Source organism: Heterocephalus glaber, unplaced genomic scaffold, assembly GCF_053883595.1.
Source record: "Heterocephalus glaber isolate CG9 unplaced genomic scaffold, H.glaber_assembly_v1.0 deba00001608, whole genome shotgun sequence".
In the NCBI taxonomy this organism is placed as follows: Eukaryota; Metazoa; Chordata; class Mammalia; order Rodentia; family Bathyergidae; genus Heterocephalus; species Heterocephalus glaber.
Genome location: NW_028258379.1, coordinates 37,022,461 through 37,039,996, shown reverse-complemented (window position 1 = coordinate 37,039,996; position 17,536 = coordinate 37,022,461). Strand labels below are relative to the sequence as shown.

The window sequence follows — 17,536 nt, the reverse complement described above, 5'->3', positions numbered from 1 at the left end:
ACAGCCTCGCCCTTTGCCGTGACAGAGAGGGCAGAACGTGTGGGGCCTGCGGCCTCTCAGTCCTCGCCGGAGCTGATGTGGCATCCATCCCCTCCCTGGAGACGTGATTTCCCCAGGATGCGCACCCTGCGCACTTCGCCATGGTGACGTCGAATGCGTCTCTGTGGCTGCACTTTGTCATCACAGCATGCCTCTCCTCTGCATGGACTCTCACATTTGGACTTCTTGCAGAGGGTTAAAACTGGGCTGGAACAGGGGAGACGTGGGCACCTGGGCACCAACACCCAACGGGCAGCCTTTTGTAATATATAATTTGCCTCAAATTGCGTACTGAACACCAGCCTTTGTTTTCTAATTGATTTACAGTTTGAGCCACTTTTACTTCATCCCCTACTGTCCTGTACATGGTGCCAGCGAGTACATTACAATGCGCCATGATAAATTGCAGTGCGCTCGTGATGCCAGCGTGTCAGGAGGAAGGGGAGCCGCGCGCGTGCAGACAGGCGGGGCTCCTGCGTGAACACCGTGCCGGCCCGCGCGGCCGGGCTGCATTCGTCGCTCAGAAATAACCATTTGTTCACTTGATCGCTTGCTGCAGTCTGTCTATCAGACTGTAATTGAAACTGGAGATTAAAATTATATTGTTACATCTTTTAATTTCTTAATTGAGACAAAGTTTTTAAATGCTTGAAAGGTCGGGGGGCGGCATTGTGAAGAGAGAACACAAAATGTATAAAATTTTCTCCTCAGTGTGAAGTTATGGATGATTTTACCAAATGTTCTTTTGTTCAGAAAAAAAGTAGTACAATTAAAAATACGTTTTAGCTTTACCTTGTTTGTAAAATTTCTTTAATCTCATAAAAGAACTTTTCTTGATTTTTGGTATGTGGTGCACATTTGTGGTGTCTATGATTCGTCTGCACCTACATTGATCCCATCAAAGGATTCAAGTTAGAAATGAGCAAACTTTCAGTTTACTAGCGCGCCTGGAACGAGTCCTCTCTCACAAGAGACCACACAGACTCCATGGTCTCAGGGGCCCGGAGGTGCCGGGCAGGCATCCCCCAAAGGCTGGGTCTGAGCACGGAGGAGCCACTCTCAGCGGTGTGCCTGCCTCCGTGAAGCCAGTCCGCCTTAGATGGTGCTCTCCACGGTGTGTGGGAGTTCCAGGATCAAAATATGAAGGAGCAGATTTATGGCGGCTGCTGGGCACAACAAACTAAGCTGACAGTGATGTATGAGAGCATAATAGCACGATGATCCCTCAGTAGCGCTGCTGGACGTCTCCTGCTTCATTTGGCTCTTGTTGGGATCTGTTAGGCAGCTAAATAATGAAATTCTGCCAACTGATTTCTGTTTTCCCTTTTCTCTTTTCACCTCTGCTTTCCAAAACTTCTCATTCCCAGACCCATCCTCATGCCAACAAACTGCCCTTGAAGGATTCTTTCACTTATGAGGACTACAGGTTGGTGTGAAGGCCGGGTGTGTCGGGGGGTGGTTTCCAAGGAAACGTGCGGTCCTGGGAGTGATGGGGACGCTTGAGGAAGTGACCTGCAGTGACCCTGTGAAGCATTGAAGCAGAGATGGTCTCTGAAGTTGCAGCGAACAGCTTGGACAACTGTGGCATTTTAATGGCCATCTAGGAATTGCCATTGGCCCTAGCGGCAGGAGATTGGTTGAGGTAGCGGAATGATGCTTGAGATTAACATTAGCATTGGCTGGTGCTAAAGGATTTTTCCCCCTTTAATTAGGGACTTAATAAACAGAAAGAGTTTAACGTACTGCACAATGTGATAAAAAATATTACCTTCCACATTTCATAGAATTCTTGGAAGGAGTTATATCATTTGCTTCTCACTGAGGCTTAGTGTAGGTGCAGAGTCAGCTTTGGGGCGAAAGACGGCGATGTAGGGTTTAGCAGTCCTGGAGACCCACTGAAAGGGCCTGGCCTCTGCTCACAGCCCCGCGGCTCTCACTTCCTAAATTGTCCCCCCTTCTCTCCTCCCCCCCCCCTCCTCCTGGATTGGGTTTTAAATGATAATGAAAAAGGTCAAGTATTGCCTTTGGTATTCAGGCAAAGGCTTTGAAACCCTGTGAGAGGTCAGATGACCCTACATTTCTGGTTGAATTACTTCTTACTGCAGTTGACTTTTAAATGTTGCAAACTTCACTTGATTTGCTCTGATTGTTACAGGTGGGCCGTCTCTTCTGTAATGACTCGACAAAACCAGATTCCCACGGAGGATGGTTCCCGGGTGACCCTGGCCCTGATTCCCCTGTGGGATATGTGTAACCACACCAACGGCCTGGTAATGATCTCCCCTGGGTTGCGTCCAGAAGCTCTGCCGAGCCCTTGCGTGGACTCCACTCCTGTGCTTTTGTCCCCTTGGCACCTCCCTCCAGAAGGGACACAGAGCCGCAGCATGTCCCCCTCCCGGGTTTTCCCTTCCACTCTGCTAACTTCACGCTGAAAACCAGAAGCTTGAATCTTACACCACAGCAGAAAGCCCAGCAAAGTGCGTTTATTTGCTAAGCCATAATTCAGCCTGCATATTCATTTTCTTATCTTGCTGTACCACAGACTAAGCCAGAGTTTCCTTATTCTTTTAAAAATGCTGATTTATTGAAGATCCTCCTTGTTTTCCTTTTCCATTCCTTTCCTTTTTCTCTGTATACTTGCTTCCAGGTGTGCTCTTCCCCCTGCTGCTTTCCTGGCCTCATCCCTTCCCCTGAGGTCCCAGGGACCCTGGCCAGGGCGGGTCACCTGCCTGGAGGAGGGTGGGCTGCAGAGTCTGGCTTCCCCGTTGCAGATCTACGAGGCGAGGCGAGGCGAGGCGAGGCGAGGCGCTGGGTGAGGAGAACAGGGCGACTCCTCACCGCTCTGCGGGTTTCAGCTGCAGTCCAGGTCTCAGCTTTCTCAGAGCTGACAGGGAGGGAGAAATCTGATGAATTCCAGGTCATTTCAGAATTCTAAACATTAGACTAGTCTACTGGTTTGGTTTTGTGTTCACGTCCTTTTCTTGTCGCCAGCTTTCGTTGTTATTAGCGGTGTTACGAGTGATTAAAGAAATGCAGTAAACGATTATTTCACATCTAACTCCACAGAATGGCCAGAACACGTGTACCATGTGCCAGGCCCTTAAGATAGAATATCCTCCTGCTGATTGGGGAAGGTCCAGCAGCAAGCACTCTCTGGAATCTTAAAGATATTTCAGTTGTAGCAAGAAAGAATACTGTAGCTCCATTTTTTATCATTCCATTTTCCCTTAATTTAGATATGCTTAATTTAATTAGCAGTACTAAGAAATAGCATGTTTTATATTTTCATTAATGAATATAATTTTACATTCTTCCTTCTTTTTTTTACCCCTTCAGAGATATTTTTAACTGATCCTAAGCTTGAAATTAAAAGATTTTCAAATAGCTCTGAAAATACCCAACTCTTGTATTTTTCTTTTCCTTTATTTTGGACTACTAGATCATTGGTTCCCAAACTTGATTGATCATTAGAGTTTATCTTTTACTTCTAAAATTGAAGAAGGAATGCTTTATTGTAAACAAACAGAATCAAGCGGCACAGAGGTCTGGAAACGTGAGAGGAGGTGGCCGCAGGGCACCTGGTTCATGCGGTGTGAGGCAGCCCTGGCAGCCGGCCCAACCTGGCCCTGCCTCACACTCAGACTCCAGCTTCCCGGTGCCTCTATATAAATGTGATACAGCTATTCTATTTTTTTATTTATCTTAAAATAAAAATAACAAACCGCTGACTACCCTCACCACATCTTCCTTAGTGCAATTTGTGCAGTTTGCAACCTGCCACATCCTGGCAGAGGCTGCCGCCCTGCGGAGGGTTCTGGGGTGCCTGTCAGACTGGGGGTTCCTTGCAGACGCAGCTCCAGGCCTTGTTGAACTGTTTCCCATTGTCATCATAAGACTATGGGAGAGTCCGTGGGGTCGGAGTTAAGAAGTCCTGTTTGAACAGTATGAGGTTGTATCCCATATACATTAATAGTTCATCTCTTTAAAAATAAGACTCTTGAAATCAAGGCTCGGCTTTTCGAGCGAGAGCTTCTCTCTGCTGTGTGCATCTGCGCTGCTGATCTCGTCAGCCACCCTGGCTCGCACCGAGGGAGTGGGTAGCATTGACCCCCACACCAAGCGTCCCAGCGCCTGGCTGGGGAGCAAGGCATCCAGCCTGTGGCAGTAATTCCAGAGCAGCAGCCGAAAGATGAGCAGGCAGAGGCGGTGGCCGCCCAGCCAGAGTCTGAGAGGCAGGCTTCAGACGGGTTGTGCTGCTGTGCTGCGAGAAGCCGAGGCGCTGTCCAGCATGGAGGACAGCAGCCCCTCGGATCGCTGATGGGAGAGGGTGGCAACAGGTGGTTCACAGGCCCCGTGTGAGCTCTGGTGTGTCAGGGACAAGTGCCTCACCAGCCAGGAAGAGGGCACTGCGGACACAGCAGAATCCAGCTGGTCTCTCCTCCAAGGTCTTCCTCCTGGATGTGAACTGAAACATCTGAAGTCATTCAGCTTCCCATCAAAGTAAAAGCCAGTGCCTTTATAGTAGCAGACAGGGACCCTTCGCCAGCTACCCCAGTACCCTGAGGCATGTGGGCGTGACCCCACTGTCGGGGCAGTCCCTGTGCTGCCCAGCACCCCTTCCCCAGGATCCCCAGGGAGGCAGCTCTGAGCACCCTTTGTAAGCCTGCCGTGCCGCCCATCCTGTAAGCCCTGCCTTTTTGGGTGCAGGGTTGAACTCAGGGCCTTCGCACTGAGCTGCATCCCAGCCCTTTTTATGTTTTTGTAGGTTGTTTTTTTTTTGGTACCAGGGATCGAAGTCGGGTCCTTGTGCTTGTGAGGCAGGCAGTGGGATCGCTGAGCTAAATCCCCAGCCCGCTTTTTATGTTTAATTTGGAGACAGGGTTTCGCTGAGGTGCTAAATTGCCCAGACTAGGATTGAATTTGCCATCCTCCTGCCTCAGCCTCCTACAGTGCTGGAATTACAGGTGTGTACCACTATGGAAGCCCCTCCTTCCTCTCCGATTGTATTTCCCACTACTTTGTTTATGTGTAGTTCTACTGTTTCCCTGTTGTCTGTATATTTCCGTCTAATATCTATCTTTATTGCATGTCGCGGCCCCCCCCCCGCCCCGCCCCCGGCAGAATGGAAGCTCGGTGAGGCAGGGTGACTTCCTTGTGTGTCTTACTCATATCCCAGGCCAGGGTGCATTCCAGTGCTGATATTTTTTGAATGAATTCATGTGTGGTGAATAGATGAACATAAGATATATACACTAATGCTTAGGAAAAAAGACCAGAAGGAAACCAAAGTGTTAATAAGATTGTGGTCTTTCCCTTCTTTCTGTTTTTCTCTTACATTTTCCAAATTTTATTTGATGAGCACGTATTACCTCACTTCTTCTCTGTTACGATAATGAAAGTAATACGATACTTACTTGGAGAAAATTCAGAGAGAAGAAGAAAGCCAATGTGTCCGCAGCCTGGCTGTTCTCGCGTCGGGGGCTGCGTCCGTGCTCTTCCGCCTGGGTCACCGCGCGTGCGCAGGTCAGGAGCTGTGGCCCGGCTCCTCCCGCAGCCGGTTGCAGCCGCCCTCTCGGGTGCTCTGGGGCCTCCTGCCTGCTCTGGGGCCTGCTTCCCGCTCTGCGCCTGCAGAATTGCCAGCAAACGCGGTCTGCCGCACCCCCTGCCCCTCTGGACTGTCCCAGTGGTGGGGACCGAGGCTCAGCGCAGGGCCTGGCACGGAATGGGTGCTGGGTGATGGGTATTTGTAGAGCAGAGTCGGCTGGGAGGGATGGGGTGACCGGGTGTGACAGCCTGGGCACGCGGGGTCGGCTCCCTGACCGGCACGTGGCTCGGGCTCTGGCCTTCGTGTCAGGGCACTTGCGGCTGCAGGTTCCCGTGGCGGCTGTAACTCCAGGCTCGGGCCGAGGCCTTTGCAGAGCAGCCCAGGTCTCCCAAAGTGGGTCGCGCCTGCGGGGAGCGCCCTGCCGTGCCTGCGCTGGCTGCCAGAGCGCTGGCCGGGGTCACCCTGCTTCCTCATTAGCACCTTAACCGTGCAGGGTAACGGGGGTCACCCCGATGCTTACACAAGTGCGCACAGCGTGCTGTGATCGGTTACAACCTGTCCATCCCCCTCATTCCCTGGTGGTCCCTCTTCTACGGTCAGCTCATTTTTTTTTGAGTTTCTGTGTGTGTTAGAAAGCACATGACACTTGTCTTTCTGTGTCTGGCATATTCCATTTAACTGGATATCTTCCACTCCATCCATTGTCCTGCGGGTGACATGATTTCATTCTTCATGTCCTAGTAATACTTCACAGTGTATGTGGGCACCCAGGTGGCTTCCCTGTCTCCACTGTCGTGAATAGTGCCACAGTCCCCATAGTGATGCAGGTGGCCTTGCCATGCTGACTTCCTCCCCTCCCTGTGGTGTATGCCAGGGAGTGCATTGGTGGGTCACGTGGTAGTAGTTCTACTTCAGATCTATTTTTGAGAAACCCCCACACTCTTCGATAGAGGCTGCACTAGTTCAGTTCTTGGCGCTAGTGCATGGGATTTCTTGAGGTGAGTTTTTGAGAGCCCCTAGAGGAAGTGTTTGGCAGTGTCACACAGAAATTCCACGCACAACCTGGGGACCCTGCGCCCTTGCTGAGAGATGCTGCAGAGGTGAGGGGCCTGGCGTGTGGGGGGGGGAGTTGCTGTGGCCCTGTGACCCGCGCCAGGCCGTGTGTGACCAAGGTCAGTGAGAAGGGGGCATCGGCAGAGCGCCCTGCAGCCTGCCCTCCTCATCACAGTGAGCCGCACTCCCTTGCTCTCCCCTTGTCCTACTGTCCCTGCTTCCCACTTCTGCCGCTGGCAGGTCCGGTGTCGCAGAGGGGAGTGTCTGCCTCTCCCTGTGGCAGCTCATTCTGCACTGTGTTACCAGGGTGATACTTTTGGGTCCAAAACAGCAGGAACTTCAAGGAGCTGACTTTAATCTGATGGGAGCACTGAACATGTTCTTGAGTGAAGCTGTTCTAGAATACTGGGCGTCCTCTGTCTCTCATTGCTCTCGTGTTTCTCATTGGTCTTTGCAGTTCAGAAGCATGAAGGGTGTCTAGATGTGGGCTTTATAAACCCCAGTTCTAGGCAGGTTGGCTTTAAAGATGAGCGTCTGTGGCCCTCCATCCTGTTGCTGCGCCGTGGGTCCAAGCCGATGCCTTTATTAGCAGGCAGCACTTGCAGCAGCTGGGGTCTTTGATGCTCCAGGAATGAGTAGGTCCAACAGGAATCAGTGAGGGTGTGCAGGGTCTAGCAGGTTGCAGGCTGCTTTGAAGAGGGGTTGCTGAAGAGCTTTTAATGTAAATTGGGGGCCTGCTCTTTCCCCTAGGGGTTGTGCCTCAAATAGATAGAGCGCCCGGTGTTGGGTGCTGTGTGCCAGGCCCCAGGGATGCTGGCGAGGGTGGCAGGTATTCAGACACAGGTGGAGGTGGGTAGAGGGGAGGGAGGCCAGCCTGGGAGGGCAGAGGAGGGGCTGTGAGGCCAGGCTTCCTGAACAGGCTAGGTCTGCATGGGAGGAGAAGGGAGCCCCAGGTCAGAGGACGGGGACGGCGGCCGGGCCTGGCAGGGCTCCTGGAACTGGTCTTGCTGAGGAACGTGGACTTGTTCTGGAGGCCGGGGGCCAACATGGGACAGCAGGACTAGATTCCGAGGCCAGTTGGAAGGGCTTTTGGAAATACTCAGCTAGGTGAAAAAGAATGAGGCCCAGGGACGATGAGAGAAGGACCCAGAAGAAATTTAGGAGATGAAATGCTGACCAGCAAGGTGCAGCCATTTCATTGTAACCTCGGTGCTCAGACTGAGGCATTACTGAAAGGGGACCCTAGGGGAGACACAGATGTCGGGAGTAGGTAGGGATGGTCTGTATGGTGATGGCCTAGGAGACACTCAGCAGAAAAAAGAGTAAAGAACAACTGTTCTTTGTTTGTTTTGTGGTGCTAAGGATGGAACCCAGGGCTTCACGCCTACTAAGCAAGTGTCTACCCCTGAGCCACACAGCTGTGGCTGAGTTATTTTACTTTGCTCTTCCTACTCAAAAGTTTTAAATTTTCTAATTACAGAGTAAAATATTTAATTCAGAAAGAGAGCTTTTCTTGCCCCCTGATTCTTTATCCAGTGGAAGACCCACTTCAGTTCCTTAATGGTCAAACATTAGATTAAGATACCTGACAGGGAAGAACACTTGTTAAATTTTCTAATAAATTTGTTTTTTACTAAAAAAATTAAAAAACATTAGATTAAGGTAATGCTTGCAAATGAATAAGAGTCCGCCAAAGACCCTGCTTCTCTCACGTCACCATGAATAGACATGGGGTTGGTGTAGGTGTCCTGGTGTCCCCGGGACGCCTTAGCTGTCGCCTGTGCGCACACTGCCGCGCAGGGTGGAGAGCAGTAGTGTAGTAATAAGAGAGCACGCTTGGGTGAGACCAGGAAGTGACTGCACCTGTGTGTCAGGTGTAACTTCGCAGACAGGCTCCAGTGGAAGTGGGACGAGCTCCGAGCCCAGCGTTAGAGGGAGGCCCCTGGGCGCCTTCATCCGCTCAGTGCCACAGTAAACCTGGGACCCGCATCATTGTCTCGTTCCTTTCCTGTGGCCAGATCACGACCGGCTACAACCTGGAGGACGACCGCTGCGAGTGTGTGGCCCTGCAGGACTTCCAGGCCGGGGAGCAGGTGGGTGTCACGGCGGCACACGGGATGGGGCTGGCCTCAGGCGCCACTGGTGTAAGGTCATTGGAAGAAGGTATTAAACTGAGGAGGAAAACTTGTCTTTAGGGTTGTTTGCTTTTTGAACACATCTTGAGACCTAAAGCTGTCGTAAATGTATTGTGCTTTGGGTCCACAAAGAAAAAAAGATTTAATGCAATTATTGCACAATTGACCTGGTATCTGTAACAGTGTCAACTGAAAATTAAGTTTATCTTATGACACTAAAACAAATTATTTCAGAATCTTCATTGTTTTCATTTTGTCATTTGTTGATTCTTTATGAAGAAGCAGTATTTAAGTGGCACAAATGTAAGGGAGTCCCTTTAATCTGTGTCTAAGAATTTGGGTGGGCACAAGAGTAAGCCATTGAGTAAGTTTGAAAATCCACATCTCTAAATCCCAGCATTTAGAATCAAGGCATTCCAGTGGAGCCAAAGTGAAAAAGTAGTCTAACCAAGTGTCATCTGCTCTCTCTTCTGAGAAGCTCGTGAACCGTGCAGAATTGCTGAGGACGTGGAAATGGATTTCTGATAGGTGTTGCTTAGAACTTCTGTTCCGGAAGGGACTCCTTGTGCTGAAAGGAGAGGCAGATAGGGGGCCTCCCAAGCCGGGCTCAGAGGAGCAGCCAGGCGGTCCCTGGGAACGAGAGGGCTGTAGGAAAGGCCTGGGGACCACCAAGGCCAGGATCCCTTGTTTACTAGCAAGGCCCTGGCTCAGTGCCCACCATGGCCTCCTCTGTCCGCTGGGGGTTTGAGAAGGTGGGAGGTGGTGTAGCTCACCGTGCTGTGCACGCTGTCCAGACACATGTGGGCTCCCTCGAGCTGCTGTCCCACTGGTGTACCGCAGCATCGCGTGGGTGCGAGCTAAACCTGGCTCTGCTCTGTGTCGGGTGCTCAGCGAGTCTGTGTTCTGAGTGGATGAGAGCTAACCCTCCTGTGTTAGGGTGCACGCTGAGTCTGTTTTATGCCCTATGTTTTCTCTTTGCTGCATCTCAGATTTACATTTTTTATGGCACTCGGTCAAATGCAGAGTTTGTGATCCACAGTGGTTTTTTCTTTGACAACAATTCACACGACAGAGTGAAAATAAAGCTTGGCGTGAGTAAAAGCGACCGGCTGTACGCGATGAAGGCGGAGGTCTTGGCTCGCGCTGGCATCCCAACGTACGTATGGTCAGCACTTCCCTGCACCTCTCGGCCTGCCCAGTTGCGTGGTGTTTAGTTGGCGGGCTCGTAAAACTTTCCACAGCAGTTGTCTCTACCTCTCTATCCCTGTAACACTGCAACTTTAGACCAGGGAGATGCATGGGGAGTTGCCAGAGTTTCCAGATGAGACCGTGGGGGGGGGGGGGTCCTCCTTAGGTTAAGTAAGCGCTTTGGTTTCGTTAATGTCTTTCACCTTGAAAAGGTTAATGACCTGGATCAATTTGTTTCATTTAATTATTTGCCTCCATTAGTTTCTGTAATGAAGTCATGATCCTCAATAATTTCAAGAATTTCTGGCTAAATTCTTGAAGATTTTCTTGCATCTGCGGAGTAAAATGATAAAGAAGACAAGAATTGTGATTTATTAGTCCTCCAGGGAACAGAGGAACCATTCTTAATGAAAATGGATTATCCAGGCCTTTTTTATTGAACTTGTCAATATTTGATTAATGATTGAAGTGTGAACTTATCATAAATTGTTATTGACATTTTTAAGAACTGTGGGCATGTTTGATTCCCGTACTGAGGATGCGCCCTGAGATGGAGGCCACCGGGTGGGGGTACCTGCGTGGGCGCCCGTTCAGAGCCAGGCTCCTTCCCACTCAGCTCTCTGCGACGGACGGCTGGATGAATGGATGGACAGACAGACTCCCATGTCCGAGACGTGCGGTTGCACTCTGAGTGCGGCAGGGCGCTGACCTCTCCCCTTGCTCTTTTCAGGTCCAGTGTTTTTGCACTGCATTTTACGGAGCCACCCATCTCTGCTCAGCTTCTGGCTTTTCTCCGAGTATTCTGCATGACTGAAGGTAAATCATTTCAGGAAGAAAAAAAAAGATGTTGGTTTTCTTTTTTAATTCATGAAAATATATAAAGCATAAAGGTTCAGATTAAAGATAAAATTCCTTGAAAACTAAAGCATCTTGGCCGGGGATTTAGCTCAGTAGAGCCGGGCTTGCCTTGTAAGCACGAGATCCTGAGTTTGATACTCAGTACCGGAAAAAAAACAAAACAAAACTAAAGCACCTTTGGGAAGAGGGGGGATGGCAATATTGAGGAAAAAATGGGTCTATTTTACCCTGGAAGTGTTGACTGCCAGGCATCCTATTGGAGTAAATAGCATTGCAAATAGAGTCCGTATGGAGCATGAAATATTCTCTGCTGTGACCTCTCAGCCCCAGAAAGAGTTAAACAGGCACACTGAGCGTCTCCTTTTCTGTTTGCTTGAGACCGGGTGTGTGGGGTTTCCTGTGGCCTGGTGAGGTCGTGTTTTGATTTTTCACCTAGAATGGACTTCTGGCCCTGTGGTTTCATTTCTAATTGTGTGCGCGCGTGTGTGTGTGTGTGTGTGTGTGTGTGTGTATGCGTATGCACATGCGTGCACGCTGTCCTTGTAAACAACCTTAAATCCTACATAGCACGTGTGGGTGGGAGCAGGGAAGGAAGGCGGGGATGGTGGTGACTGCACAGGCAGGGTGTCTCGGGCTCCTGCTCGGCTGTCCGTGGTGGTTGTGCCCTGCCGTCTGTGCCCTGGAATCGTGTTTGGGTTTGGAGAGGACTGTGCAAGTCCATAGCTTGACATCCGGCTGGAGGGAGAAGAAACTTAGTCCCACAACCCAGGAAGGCCGTTCAGACGCCTGGACAGGGCAGCAGAGTGAGACTGGGCGCTGTCCCGAGAGCCAGCGTGGTGCTGGTGTTCACCTGGGGCTTTTGGTCGTGCTTGGGTTGCAGCTCAGCATTTCAGTTCAGGGGACCATGGGTCACCTTTATGTGCGGGCTCTTCTTGCATCTGTAGAGGGATGCAGAATCAAATGTCACAGTTCATGTTCTCAAGGAATGTGTAATAAGAGAGACGATGGCAGTGATAATTCCTGTCATTGTGGGGCACTTGGTGCCGGCATGATGCTCAGTGTGGTGCCTTATGTCTGTCTTGCCAGCCTTGTGTTAGAGGTGTTCCTGTGTCGGTGAGGGAGAAACTCCGTACAGATGGGTCAGGGTGCTGGGCCAAGCCGCTCAGCTAGAACCCAGCCTGGATGCTTCAGGACCACACCTCAGACACCCCGGGCCCTGCTGCTCTGCAGGCAATGAAACCCTCAGTGCCCAGGCCTTGCGGAGGTGGCACTCGAGGTAGACTTGGTGCCCTGGTAGGGCACAGTGGAAGAGGAGGACGGGAGGCTGCGACGCTACTCCACACGGGCTCCGGCTGCTGACGTGGAGCTCGGGAGCCCCGAGGAGGGCCTGGTGTGAAGCTGCCTGCTGACCCACTTGTGAGCTGGCTGCCACACTGCTTCACTTCCTGGCTTGTAGGCTTCGTTTCTCTGAGGATGCAAGCGGGGTGGCCCAGTGTCACTGCTATGCAGTAGCAGAGAGAGACTCTGCCCAGGCCCTGCTTCCCTTCCTCTTCTTTACTCGGTACTGGAGATTGAGCCCAGCACCTTCACATTGAGCTCCATCCTCGGCCCTTTTTTTTCTTTTATTTTGAGACAGGGCCTCACTAAGTCTCTGAAGTTGTCTAGGATGGCTTTGGACTTGCAATCTTCCTGCCACAGCCTCTCAGCTGGTCTGCTTTCCCTTCCTGAAAAGAGGGAGGACAGTGGCTGAGGAAGGAGAAACAGAAGTGACTAGTATTTAGGGCTTCTGAAAAGACGTTTCTACCACCAAGGGAGCTGCCTTGTTTTGTTTTTTTGCTGCCTTTATTTTTAATCTTCATCACTTTATACAAAGAATATAAACTGAAGAATGAAAAATCAAAAAATCCTGAATTTTACCCTGCTCTTTTGCTAACAATTACAACTTAATCTTTTTTTGAACATTAGATAACATCCATTTTCTTTAAAAAAAAAAAAAATGCTTGCATCACTTTAGGTCTGCTGCTCCTCTGGTTTCACTACCTGCTGCGCAAGTGCAAGGACCAGAGTTTGATCCCCGGTACCGGAAAAAAAAAAAAAAGACTGTCAAGACAATTGATGTTTCTTTGAAGTACTCCACCTAATACTAACGAAAGTTTGGTTTGCTGGGGCAGCAGATCCCAATTTGAATTGTAAATAGCGCCAGCTGTAGGGCGTTTTGCTCTGAAAGCGGGAGTCTGGGTTGCTGGAGAGCCTGGGGTCCTTCTGAGGAGCCCTGCACGGGGCGGGGGGCCTTAGTGTTCTGACTGTGAGGTCTGGAGAGGAAATGCTCCGGCAGGCAGGACTGGAGCTGGGCCCTCTCCTATTTAAATCCCTGACAGGTGAGAGGCACAGGCCCATTTTTCCTTAACCAAGATTGTTCCGGTCCCTTTTCTTGTTTTGTTTGTTTTGTTTTTCCCTGTGGCTTTCTTGTTGTAAGGTGAGCTGAGAATGAGCAATGTGCTTTAAGCTACAAGGGGTCCTGGAAGTTGTGCCTCCAGCCTTTCCAGTGCCTGTACTGTTGTCTCTGGCCCAGTTGGTGGGCAGAGCCCTGGCTGGGCCAGCATGAGGTCCCTGCAGCCCAAGTGTGGCGTGCTTCGCCATGGGCTGTCTTCAAGACAGTGCCTGTGAGACAGTCCAGAGGCTCTCAGTGTCCTCGCAAACACAGAGACAAGTGGAAGGCCTCGCCAAGGCTGGATGGGACTCAGTTTCCTCGCGTGGAACTCACCCTTCACTGCCGTGGAGAGGCCAGAAATGGCCTGGTGACTGGTTGGGCCTTGTCAGCCCCAGGCCGTGACGGTGTTGGAAAGACATTTCCAGAGTGAGTTGCTGTGGAGGAGAAGCAGAGCTGCTCTTCTTACTAACAGGTTGCTGTTTGTATTTTTTGTAGAAGAGCTGAAAGAACATTTGCTAGGAGAGAATGCTATCGATAGGATCTTCACTCTGGGGAACTCTGAGTTTCCGGTCAGCTGGGAAAATGAGGTCAAACTTTGGTCGTTTCTCGAAGATCGAGCTTCTCTTCTTTTAAAAACATATAAAACAACAACTGAGGTAATTAGATTGATAAGTGGGGATTTGAACTTTCTCAGGTTTTAAAAAAAAAAATCCTTCCAGGACCAGGGATTTAGCTCAGTGGTTTCGCTGCCTGCTGCGCAAGTGCAAGGACCTGAGTTCGATCCCCGGCACCAAAAAAAAAAAAAATTCCTTCCTAAATGGAAATTCTTTTAGTTTTTTAGCAAAATAATTACATATTTGACATTTTCATTCGAAATTAGTATTTTTCTGTTTAATATGCCTATATTTACCCCCCAAAATCATATCGAGGCATTGCAGATTAGAAAGTAAAACTTTAAAATTGTCTAGTACTTTTGTATAATTTCTGATTCATACGATTCCACAGTTTTCATTTGTGCTGTCAGAGCTCACCACTGAGCCTCTAGCTCCAAAGACTCCTTTCTCCCTTCCTCACTTCTTCCTATCTTTCCTTCCTTACTTCCTCCCTCCCTCCTGCTCCTGCCTGCCACCCAGGTGCTATCTGGGGCCCCATCAAAGTTCTCCACAGGGTGACTTCTAAAGCTGTGAGATTCTTTGTCCTGTGCCACCAGATGGACCCAGGTCTTCCCTTTTTGTTTGACAATGGTTTTATTGAGGTATAACTTACCACAGACAAAACCCACAAGTCTGAAGTGCAGTTTTGGACACTGGAAGTGTCCGGTCAGCACCTGCAGTCACGTTCTAGAACCTTCGGTCCCCCCCCTTTCCCTCCTGCTCCTCAGCAGACCTGCTTTTCCCTGCAGCGTTGCTGGTGCAGGCTTCTTTTCACTGATGCCGCTCCTCTGTTCTCCAGGAGGACAAAGCCGTCCTGAAGAACCCTGACCTTCCTGCCCGCACGAAGATGGCCATCAAGCTGCGGCTGGGGGAGAAGGAGATTCTAGAGAAAGCCGTGCAGAGCGCGGCCACCAACCGGAAGTGCTTCCGCAAGCACATGGAGGAGCAGGCACCACTCCCCAAGTACGAGGAGAGTAACCTTGGGCTGCTGGAGGGCGGCGCGGGTGACTCGAGGCTGCCCCTGGTCCTGCGAAACCTAGAGGAGGAGGCCGGGGTGCAGGAGGCCCTGAGCCGTAAGGAGGCCGGCAGCACTGCTGGACATGGGCTCATCAACGGCGAAAACTCTATCCCCAACGGGACTGGGTCCGAAAATGAGAATTTAAGTCCCGGAGAAAGCAAAAGAGCGATTGGAGGCGCCAAAGAATCTTCAGACAGCACTGACAAAGCCAGAGAGCAGCTCTGAGCTGGAGGGGCCGTTGGAGCCCAGCTCAGCAGGCGCAGATGAACAGTCCATTTCCATGCTGTGTTCTTGTTAACATTTTTCTTTCCGCAGAGAGGAAAATATGTTTTTGCTGCTTTATATACAAATGATTTTTTAAGTTATTTTAAAGATCTAGCTTCCCTTTTTGATTAAGATTGCCATCTTGCTTCTAGGCAGAACACACGCACTAACAGCAACAGCAGAGGGAGGAGGGACCTTGGGGGGCTCCACAGACCCGGGGCTCCGCCTGTTCTTCCTTGCCCAGCCTGCTTTTGTGGGCCTGTCTCGCTGACGGGCGGAAGTAGAGCTCGAGCCACCTCCCGCAGCCGCAGTTGGTGGTGGGACTCGGTGTAGCAGGACAGTGGGGTGAGGTGAGGAATTGGCACCTAGTGTCCAGGCAGAATCTTTTGTTTTCCTTCTTAAAAAATAATCCCCTAGTACCGAAATAAAACATAAGGTGGCAACCTTATTTTTAATAGTTTTAAATGTTGATGATAATCCTAATTATATAAATATATATGCACATATGTATCTAGTGATTTCTAAAGATTTGTTTACTTTTTGTGTTTTGTTTCACTGTATTAAGAACGTGTCCTTCCTCCTTGAATCAAAGTAGGACGAGCATCCCCTCCTGGTTTCAGATGCTGGCTCTGATTTACAGTGGTGCATCTGGTGTGGTAACAAGCCAGCGCTCGCAAACCCACCACAGTCCAAAGCCTTCCCCGGTGGTATTCGGAATGAGGTGGCTCCCTGGCTTTTCTGGTTTTCACAGCAAGCTAGAGATTTTCCAATCTATCCTTTTGAGTAAAACCCTTATTAAAAGGAAAACATGAGTAATATTTTCGTCCGTCCCTTTCTTTGGAGTGGGACAGGCCTTTTGATGTAGGCCCTGAGCAGGTTTGAGCCTTGGCCTTGAGCTGTGGCCTGTGCTCGCCCGGGGAGCAGAGACCCACAGAGCCCTGGCCATGCCCTTCATCAGCCTGCCTGCCGGGTGCTCAGCGAGGCTGCAAGCAGCGGGACCTTGGGTCTCAGGGAGGTGGGGTTGGGTGGAGAGCGGCAGCTGTCCCCAGAAAGCCTCTGCTTTCCAGGCTGACTGACCATCACTGGTTTTCCTCAGCCACAAGTGTGCACGTCACCTCTGATGTCCTGAGTACTTAGTTTTTAAAGCCGAGTGAATTGCTTACTCCTTGGTGTAATAAATGCTGCTGCGGACAAGTGCCCTCTGGCTGCTTCTGTGGAAGATGAAGCTCCACGGCCAGATCCCGGCCCTCTGCTGACGGTGTAGACAGTGCCCGGAGATGTGGCCGTTTTCGGCCAGCAGGGCAGGTCTGCCTGCTGCACTGACTCAGGAGCAGGCTTCCTCTCCGGTGTGCACCCGCCACTTCCTGTCTGCTGTGTGCACGGTTGGACTCACTGGGAGAGGTGTGGCAGCCAGTGCCCCTGTGCTGGAGACGTCCCGCCAGAAACGTGAGGCTGCACACCCTCTGTGGTGAGCAGCAGGGGCCCAAGGAGTTTCCTAGCCTGGCACCATGTGAACCAGCATCATGAGGCCAGGTCATTTTTCAACTCTTTCCCAGAGAAGGCCTGAGGCGCGGAGGAAGCCCGGGCTCCAAGCCCCATCCTGATCCCACGCCTCACATGGAGGGGTGGTGTCTATTCTCAGGGCCTCAGCGTCCTCACTTCCTTGTAGGATAGAAGAATGGGCCTAGGTTATCAAACGGCCCTGCTTAAAAACTCAGAGACCATCTCAGTGGGATGGCACAGGCCTGTGATCCCAGCACTCTGGTAGGCTGAGGCAGGAGGATGGCAATTTCCAGCCCAGCCTGGGTAGCTTAGACCATCTCAAAAAAGGGGTGGGGTGTGCAGCTTGGGCTGAGTTCAATCCTCAGAGGAGGAGGAAGAGGAGAAAGAAGAAAAACAGCCTCAGAGATCGTTTATCCTCCATTAGCTAAGCCTATGTGCGTTAGGCTTCCAGTCGCTTTAGCATCTGGAAATTGAGGGGAAGTGGTTAAATTGGCATTGGTGAACCCACACTGCCGTGGGGGTGAAGACAGGCCCTTCTCCCAAATCATCTCCACCCATACTTCCTCCCTTCCGGTGAGAGGCTGCCAATGCGTCGTGGGGAAAGGAGCACCTCTGCCTGTCCCAGTAGACATGGTAGATTCTAGAAGAGCCACCTGGTCCTTCTCGGAAACTGTAGTTGATGGGTGGTTTTCCTCCCAGTGGTTTCTAGAATAGGCTTACTATAAGATATGTTTAATTTGTTTGTTGAGAGGTTGGGTAATACATTTAAAATATTCTCAGGTTCCCAGTATACAGGGCCATGCTAAATTAAACTGTCACTAGGAAATGAGAGAATCAATTTCCAGTAAA

The 17,536-nt window shown here is 50.6% G+C and overlaps 1 protein-coding gene across 7 annotated transcripts in view; it reads left to right on the top strand.

Annotated features, from left to right (window-relative positions):
• Setd3 (SET domain containing 3, actin N3(tau)-histidine methyltransferase) overlaps positions 1 to 16,000 on the top strand; it is a 75,925-nt gene extending 59,925 nt beyond the window's left edge. For all 7 annotated transcript variants that reach the window (XM_021244485.2, XM_004836978.3, XM_021244481.2 and 4 more), the window contains 7 exons: positions 1,407 to 1,465; positions 2,195 to 2,309; positions 8,656 to 8,730; positions 9,762 to 9,928; positions 10,691 to 10,776; positions 13,745 to 13,905; positions 14,702 to 16,000. In XM_021244485.2, coding sequence (XP_021100144.1) covers positions 1,407 to 1,465; positions 2,195 to 2,309; positions 8,656 to 8,730; positions 9,762 to 9,928; positions 10,691 to 10,776; positions 13,745 to 13,905; positions 14,702 to 15,145 — 1,107 coding nt within the window. In that variant the 3' untranslated portion in view covers positions 15,146 to 16,000. The remainder of the gene's footprint in view (positions 1 to 1,406; positions 1,466 to 2,194; positions 2,310 to 8,655; positions 8,731 to 9,761; positions 9,929 to 10,690; positions 10,777 to 13,744; positions 13,906 to 14,701) is intronic.
• Positions 16,001 to 17,536: the final 1,536 nt, after the last annotated feature.